General features: G+C 48.6%; 1 protein-coding gene across 1 annotated transcript; it reads right to left on the bottom strand.

The window, feature by feature from the left end:
• Window positions 1–922: 922 nt before the first annotated feature.
• On the bottom strand, window positions 923–8552 carry Ctdnep1 (CTD nuclear envelope phosphatase 1). The gene is made up of 8 exons (XM_013013361.1): window positions 7753–8552; window positions 4324–4390; window positions 4114–4232; window positions 3824–3895; window positions 3310–3426; window positions 3084–3195; window positions 1852–1936; window positions 923–1560 (listed from the first exon to the last, which is right to left on the bottom strand). The coding sequence occupies exons 1-8, from the start codon at window positions 7852–7854 to the stop codon at window positions 1500–1502; spliced, it is 735 nt and encodes a 244-aa protein (XP_012868815.1). The 5' UTR covers window positions 7855–8552; the 3' UTR covers window positions 923–1499.
• Between the last annotated feature and the right edge of the window lie 41 nt (window positions 8553–8593).

Raw genomic sequence — 8593 nt, 5'->3', positions numbered from 1 at the left:
CCCCCCGCATTCAGCGTAATCGCTTTGGAACCTATTTGTGGGCTACGCCAGAAACGTAGCAAAGATGGTTGGCTTTTGCTGCTGCTGTAAATAACTGAAAACCCTTTCCCGATCTCCATCCCCCACAAATCTGGGCAGAAGAGGGTAGAAAGTGGCAATGGGGCTTAGTTTTCCAGACGTTCTGTTCTTTTCGGAAATTACGTAGGAGGAAGAGCAGACAATTACAAGGCTGGCTATTCACGAAACGTGTTGTTACGCTGAAGGCGGCCGTTGACACCAAAACAAAATAGTACCCCCAAAAAAGTTGAGTACCAGAAATAACAGGGTAGAAAGGTAACAGAGGTTTAGAAAGACGCATATAACACTTGGGGTTCACAAAGGAGTGGTTCAACAGGAACTGCAGAAGGGATCCTAAAAGTAAGGGTTACGCTAGCGCGGAGGAACACTTCAGGTTTCAGGTTTGGGTAAGATCATGTGACCTGGGGGGGGGAGCATCATGTGGCGAGTGAGAAGTAGAGCCGGCTTGGGGGAGGAGCCGCTGAGGCGGGGCCTAGAGGGAGCAGAGAGGCCGCAGCCCCGCCCCGATCCGCAGGGCGTCCGGGTGCCAGCAGCCAGAGGGCAGGGCCTGCTTAGCATATTCATATCAGTCCCCTGCTCCTTCCTACCCCTCCCACCCCCAGCAAAAGCTTTCTTGCTTTAAGCATTTTTAGGGGTCCAGGTTTCTCCTGTATTATCATGCCGCTCTGGAGCGGTCCATCCATTCCCCACCACAGCATCTTGTCACTTGGGCTTGCTCCATTCTCATTTTAAAAGCCACTTTCCTCTTTACCCCAACAGCAGTCTTTCCCCTCTGCCTCAGGGACAGGGTGGGACATAAAGTTTCCTCCATTTCCCAAATACCCAGAGAAGGACCTAGGGCAGATTTGGTTTCAAAGTTATAATGCATGGTTTAAAAGAGAAGGAAAGGGGTGGGGAGAGAAAGTTGGTTACAGGTATTGGGGATTCTAGAGAAAGAAAAACTGAGGGAAGGACAAGTTTGAGGAAGATCCAGTGGCCCAAAATCCCAATCTCCCACCCATAGCCCTTGGAGCAGGAGTGAAGAATTAGATCAGTTTTGTACAAGAATTTTTAAAAAATCAAATCACAACAAAGCTGACTTGGCTTCTCTTTAAGCCTCCAGGATCACTGTATGTATGTCTCTCACTCTGGCCAGTCCTGCCTCTCCAACAGATACTGTTTCAGCTCTCCAAGGCTTCCACCTGTCCCAGTCTGGGATTTCCATGGAGTGTGAACAGGAAGTTAGAGTGAGGCTGCTTCTCAGTCTGGCCCATGTGTCCATCCAGACTCCAAGTGGAGTGTAGGGCTCCCAAGGCAGAGAGGGATGGGAGGGGTAGACCCTGCCCAGGCAGTCCTCACATTGGACAAAGCAACTGAAGGCATCCCAAGGGCTGGCCCTCCCTTTCCCCCCCACCCCAATGCAGGTGGAGGGGGAGCAGCTGTCACCAGAGCCTATGTTGGTGAAGGTTTCGGCTCAGCACGGAACGGACATCAGCGGTGAACCTGGGATGACAATAACTTGCATTGGTGGAGTACCTTTAGTTGACATCTTCACAACACTAGCATAAGGCAGCCTCACTGGAGAAGTGGGACTTTCACATGAGACAGGTTCAATTTGACCAAAACCTAATAGCTGAAAGTGATGATCTTTGGAGTAGGAAGACCTTTCAAACACTAAATCTTTTTTAAGGGAAGAGAGGTAAATAAGTAAAATAGGACAAACTTTTTTTATTCTCTTGGGATTCCTCACCTCCTTTCCTCAGAAATCCATGGTCTTGAGCCTACTTCCCTTACCTGAGGGCATCCAGCATTGGGAGCAGGTTAAGAAGGGCCGTGTCACTAGGGTCACTGAACCAGGATTTGATCGGGATAGCGTTGTCTAGAGTGGGTGAAATGCAGATGAGAAGAAACAAAGAATTCAAGAAAACCTGTTGTTTATTCTCGGAAAATTTTCTTAAAAAGCCATACTGTTCATGGCCCACCCTCACAGTCATCAACTTAAAACCTTATGCTCTTTTTTTGTTGTTGTTGCTGCTTTTTCTCAAGGCTAGCACTCTACCACTTGGGCCACAGTACCACTTCTGGCTTTTTTTCTTTTTATGTGGTTCTGAGGAATCGAACCCAGGGCCTTATGCATATGAGGCAAGCATTCTACCACTGAGCCACTCAGTCCAAAAACCTTAAAATTATTAATCACCAGATCTTAGACTAGTGTGAGACTTCTAGTCAAACTTACTATTAGTTGTCCTTACTTGAGGTAAATATGACTAGGAAGTTAACTGTGAAATGGATAAATGGGTTTCATTTACAATAACTAGTGTTGGGGCTGGGAAGGTGGCTCAGTGGTAGAGCGCTTGTCTAGCATACATGAGGCCCTGGGTTCAATTCCTCAGCAATAAGCAAAAAGAAAAAAGCCGGAAGTAGCGCTGTGGTTCAAGTGGTAGAGCGCTAGCCTTGAGCTGAAGAGCTGAGGGACAGTGCCCAGGCCCAGAGTTCAGGCCCACGACCGGACCCCCCCCAAAAAAAACAAAACAAAACAAAACAAAAAAAACAACTAGTGTTTACACCTATAGTATACCAAGGAATTGCAGCTTTCTAGGACCAAAACCAAGGTGTCCTGTTTACTAGTTCCCTATATTCAAAATACTTTCCAGAGGGGTAGGGATTTAATTCAATGGTAGATTGCATAGAATTCAGAGTCCCTGAGTTCAATTCCCAACACACACACACACACACACACACACACACAATCTCAGGAACCTGGGGTGTACTTCAGTGGTAAAGGTCCTGGATTCTATACCTAGTAGCACCATCAAAAAATAAATAAAAAATAAAAAAAAGTTCAAGCTAGCCTAACTATACAATACCCTGTTTAAAACAAAAACAAACAAAAAAATAAATAAAACAGAGATAGAGGATGACTCTAAATGGTAGAATGCCAACTGAGCAAGCAAACCCAAGGGCCAGAGTACAAACTCCAGTACTGCCAAAAAATGAAACAAAAACCTCCCCACCTTCCCACATACCTGGATGGCTCCTATAAGCCCCTGGGGAGTTATCTAGGATCACAATGCTGGAGAGGTCACTGTGGACTACAGAGAGGTCCTTGATGTAGCTGCCCAACTCCAAAGTGCAGTGCTGGAAAGCAGAGGATTTTGTAGCACTCCTGCCAATATCCCCATGAAGACAAATGCCTCACACTCAGATCCCTCCCACCCAGTCCACATCTCCAACCTTATTCTAGCCACTTACCTGTCTATAGTATCTCCTCTTAAGAATGCTTCTGCTGTTGTCCAATTTGTCTGCCACTGCAGAGCCGTAAATCTCCATGCTTGCTGTAAATACCACAAGCTCATACCACTGGCTTACCTGAAATTGATTGGCAGAGGGGTAAGGATTGGGAGAAGGAGAGATGTGTATAATATAAGGTGATTATTTGTTCAGACACAGTTCTCTTTCAATCAAGTCCTTCAGGCCTTAAAGCAACATCACATGTCTCTAAATACACAAAACTTTGAACCTCCTCCCCCAAACTTTCAAATTTAGTGTCTGAGACATCCTGCAGCTTTTAAGATTCAGATATGCTGATACAAAAGCACATTATGCCTGTGGAAAAATAGAATTGCATCAGTATAACAGATGAATCGTCAAATACTGTAAGCTATTTCCTTACCAAAACTTCTTTAACCCACTTCTCATCCTTTCCTCCAACCAGAGCCCTACAACCAGTTGACCACAAAGCTGTCTTTCTCTCAAATACACTCACCACTTCTAAGAAGAAATCCACGTGAGGTCTCTTATGAACAAAAAACCGGACAGGATGTTTGTCAATTACCACCTATAAAGGAATAGGGCATGGTTGGGGATGTCCCTTATACCACCTTACAGGCCTAGAGGACATGGTACTACCTCCCCACCTCCCCCGCCCCCCCCGCCCTCACTTCCACTGGTTGCTTCTTTGCTTTAAGGAGACCAGGCCCTGGGACTGGGTAAGAGAGTCTGAGTCTGGGCAGGGTAACAGACACGAGCATTTCCTCACTTTCCCCCTCTACACACCTTGAGGATAAAGTCAGGAGGTGTTCCAGGCCGCACTGTAGGCCTCAGGACCCCATCATGATGAGAGTGAATAAGTGTCTCATCCAGATCCAGCACCAGGATCTTCCTCTTCACCTGGGCTGAACCACAATGGGAAGGAACAACAACAACCGACCTCCAGCCCAGTGCTGGAGCCCTACCTCCAAGAGTCTTCCTAGCCAGTGTACTCACCTAGCCTATTCCGGGACACAGGAGATAAGGGGAGGATATCATATCGGACAGTTTGGTACTGAATTACCTAAGAATAACAAAAGAGAGAAAGAAATAGACCCTTTAACAAGGAAACCTTTTCTATTAACAGTAACAGGTAATATATACTGAACATTTGATAGGCACCGTATGTATGATTTAGATTATTTCACTTAATCCTTAAAACTGTATTAATAGGGTTGAGTGTGAAGCGCAATGCAGAGCCCTTGCTTAGCCTAGAGGAAGCCTGGGTTGAATCCCCAAGACAACGAAAACACAAGACAATCTTAATATTATTCCTTTTTTTTGTGTGTGTATGCACCAGTACTGGAGCTTAAACTCAGGGTTTCTCACTTTTGCTCAGTCTCTTTGTTTTTTGTCAGTTGTGGGCCCTGAACTCAGAACCTAGGCACTGCCCTTGAGCTTTTGTGCTCTAGGCTAGTGCTTTACCACTTTGAGTGACAGCACCCCTTGTAGTTTTCTGGTGGTTATTTGTAGTTAAGAGACTCATAGAGGGCTGGGAAAGTGGCTCAGTGGTAGAGTGCTTGCCTTGCATTCATGAAGCCTTGGGTTCAGTTCCTCAGCACCACATAAGCAAAAAGAAAAAACAGCCGGAAGTGGCGCTGTGGCTCAAGTGGTAGAGCGCTAGCCTTAAGCTGAAGAGCTGAGGGATAGCACCCAGGCCCAGAGTTCAGGCCCCAGAACCAGTCCAAAAAAAAAGAGTCTCTTAGATTCCCTGAGTGGACCTCAAACCAGGATCCTCAGATCTCAGCCTCCTGAGAAGCTAGGATTATGAGCATAAGCCAACAGTACCTGGCTATTGCAAATTTTTTTTGAGTAGGGTAAAACAGGCTTGGAGGAGTTAATAACTCATCTGATGCCATATAGATAGACCTATCTACTCAACAGAATGAACTCCAGGAAAGCATGAATTCTGTTTCAATCATGGCTATTTCCCAGTGCCTACAACATTATAGAAAAAGGGTGGTGAGTTAAAAACAAAAAAATCTTAGCCTGATGATGAACAAAGAAATACATGGGTCCAAAATACACCCCAAGGACTCTGACTGTGGTCATTCACATCCTCTCGCATTGGGAGCCAAGGGCTTCACACTCCTGGCAGACAAGAAGTAATAATCAGGAGAGGAAGTCCTTGGATCTCTAAGGGGAATAGAGGATAAGGGAGCCCAGAGGTTGTCAGGTCAGCTAAGTTCCTCTGGCTAGAGGCCACCAAACCTATTTTAACCAGCCACCTGTCCACTTATATCTTTACTAGCCAAGTCACAAGTTGCAGCAAACCTCAGCCCTCTGAACAACCTCCTTATCCTGTACCTGGGGCAAGACCGAAAACACTGGAAAGCCCCACCTGCCAGGCTGACTGTCAAGAGTATGGAGAAGGCCAGGGAAGAGCTGTGAGAGGTGAAGAAGGGACAAGGACATCACCACCTCAACCTTCTAGCTCTGCTCTCCAAGCATACTTTAAAGGCTATTTCCTAATACTCAGACCTCCATGCATGGTGATTTCCTTTCTCTGTTACTTTCTTGTAAAGTAAAAACATTCTTTGCTCATATCTAGGCCCCAAGCCACACTAGAACTAGTCTCCCCTTTTGCAAACCAAAGGCCCTCTTCCCTTTAATCCCAAGGCATCTGTCCTTCTTTGCTCTCTGGGCCTGTGATGAGGGCTGAAACAGCTCGGGTGTCTTGCCCTGCTATCTCGGGTTGCATATGCTGGGCATGTAGGGAATGCTCCAAGTATCTGTCAGAAAGAGGGGGCAGGGAACCAGAGTGAAGGGAAGAGAGGACAAAAGGCTGTGGGGTCAGTGCTGCTCAAAGGAGAGCAATTTTAAATGTAATGAATGCTGCAATGCATGGGCTAAACTACTCCCTATGTCTAGGAAATTAACGTGTTATAGAGAAGGCGAGATTCTCAGAACAGGGTCCAGCAGAATGTACCGACAACTTTTAACACATAAAAGAAAATCCCAGGAGTTAGCTGTCTCATCTTCTCTGACCACAATTTCTCTTCTTGTCTCCTTGCTGTCTTAAGAAACTAGCCATTTCTACAACCACTACCATAGAGTGCAGTCCTCATCCTAAATCAGGAAGTGGAAGGAATACACTGGTAGAGAAGTGAGTGAACCCAATGTCAGGCCATTCCTCCAAATCAATTAAGTCAACCCCCACTACCTCTAGGGATGTCTCACAATCTGCTTTGACTGAGGCTGTCCCTCCCTGATTTCATTCTTTCAAATTTTATTGAAGTGTGATACAAATACAGCCCGCTGTAGCCAGGCTCAGTCAATGTTCCTTAAAAATCTGACTTCAGGGGCTGGGAAGTTGGCTCAGTGGTAGAGCTTGCCTTGCATGCCTGAGGCCCTGGGTTCGATTCCTCAGCACCACATAAGCAAAAAGAAAAAACCCAGAAGTGGCGCTGTGGCTCAAGTGGTAGAGCGTTAGCCTTGAGCTGAAGAGCTGAGGGACAGTGCCCAGGCCCAGGCCCAGGCCCCACGAACGGACCAAAAAAAAAAAAAAATCTGACTTCAGAGACTTTGTCTCAGTGATGATGAGAACACAAGAGCACATTCATGAAGTGATATTAGTTGAAGGAGCTTTGACCTTGGAGAAAAGCTCAGGGAGAGGGAGCCCCCACAGATGATTGGGAACATCTATACAATCTCCACCAGCCCAAGTATCCCTTCATAATGCAACGGACTCCTGGAGAAGCAAGCTTGTCTTCAAGTGCAAGCAAGGTCTACAATTGACCACCCAGTCCTGCAACAGGGATGACCAACATTAATGTGTTCCCTTCCACAAGTAAAGACATCTATCATAAAAGCATGTTTTTCAGTCCCAAGACTTCAATATATTCATATACCTACACCCACACTATGAAATGTTTCCAGGGCCGTTTTGGAGGAGTTCCCTTTGACGGGAACCACAGAGATTTCTTCCTCACACCCAGGACTTTCCCAAGTTTCGTCCATCCTTGTTACATATGCCCTTCAATCCACTCCCACCTTGACACACAAGCCAGTCTCTCCTAGACCAAACATACCCGGAGGTCCTAATAGGAGGGTCTTTCTCCAGCCCAAATCAACAGTTCCGATTGCCAGCAAACAGGTGTTCTCGCCTCCCGGTTTCTTTAGCAACTCCAGCTTTCTTAAAAAAAAAAAACCCCCACCCACTACTCTAGCCCCCAAGCGTTCCCAGATCCTGCACCACCATCCAGGCCACAAAAACAAACAAACAAACAAAAAACCCACCAAATCTCGGTTCCATTGTAAGGTCTCCTCCTCCCCACTCCAAGGTCCCCAAGACTCCATTCCTAGGCCCCGAGGCTCAATACACATCGATAAGGCAAGAACCGCTGACAGTGAACCCTAACCACCCCAGCACCCACCCAAACTCACCGTGCGGATCTGCCTCCGTAAAAGGTAAATGAAGAAGCTCCAGAGCTTGGCGGCGAAGGCCACGAACGTGCGCAGCCCCAGCAGACACTGCGTCCGCATCATCCCGATGACCCCGGCACCGCCGGCCCCGGGGCCCCCGCGGCCCAGCTCCGCCAGCCCCCCGGGGGCAGCCCCCCGCCTCCGGGAGGGAGAACGGGGGCCCCGAGTGGCAGGAGAGGCTGCAGCGATTGGCACCAAGCGGGCGGCTCACAGAGCCACCCCCGGCGAGGGAAAAGCCCAGCGGAATCGGGAGCTGGGGGACAGGCGTGGGCAGCCCGCGGGGGCCCACATGGACGGGGGGTAGCAAAGGCGCCTTCACGGAGGTTTCTGGCAGAGACAGATCAGGCTAGGATGGGGTCCTCGGAGACCAGGAGGGAAGGGGTATAGAGAATTGGGGGGGAAGGGGTTGTGGGGGAGGGGGTCAGGGATGGAGGGGGAGGGGAGGAGGGGGAAGTGGAGGGTGGCCCGCTGCGCAGGCGCGCTAGGGAGCTGCCCTCGGGAAAGGGGCGGGTGGGGGCTAGCGGCGCGCGAAAGGCCTCGACGGCAGAGAACGAGCTGGCGGAGCACTGGAGCGAGGAAGGGGGAGGGGGAGCCGCAAGGCACGGAGCGCTGGGCCGAGGTGGCCTCCCCCTCCCCGAGGCCGGGGGTCTCCTAGCCGCTGAGGAGCAGGGCTGCAGCCTCTGCAGCTGGTTTTCCCACTCTGACAGGCGCCATTTTACTGCCCAGAGGGCTCCCTCCTCCTATATCCCCCCCCCCTCTTCCCTTCTGACAATACTTCCGGTGGTGACGTGTATTCGCTTTA

This window comes from Dipodomys ordii, unplaced genomic scaffold (assembly GCF_000151885.1).
Source record: "Dipodomys ordii isolate 6190 unplaced genomic scaffold, Dord_2.0 Scaffold19, whole genome shotgun sequence".
NCBI lineage: Eukaryota > Metazoa > Chordata > Mammalia > Rodentia > Heteromyidae > Dipodomys > Dipodomys ordii.
The sequence above is the reverse complement of the archived record's forward strand: the minus strand, read 5'-3'. Positions and strand labels throughout refer to the sequence as shown.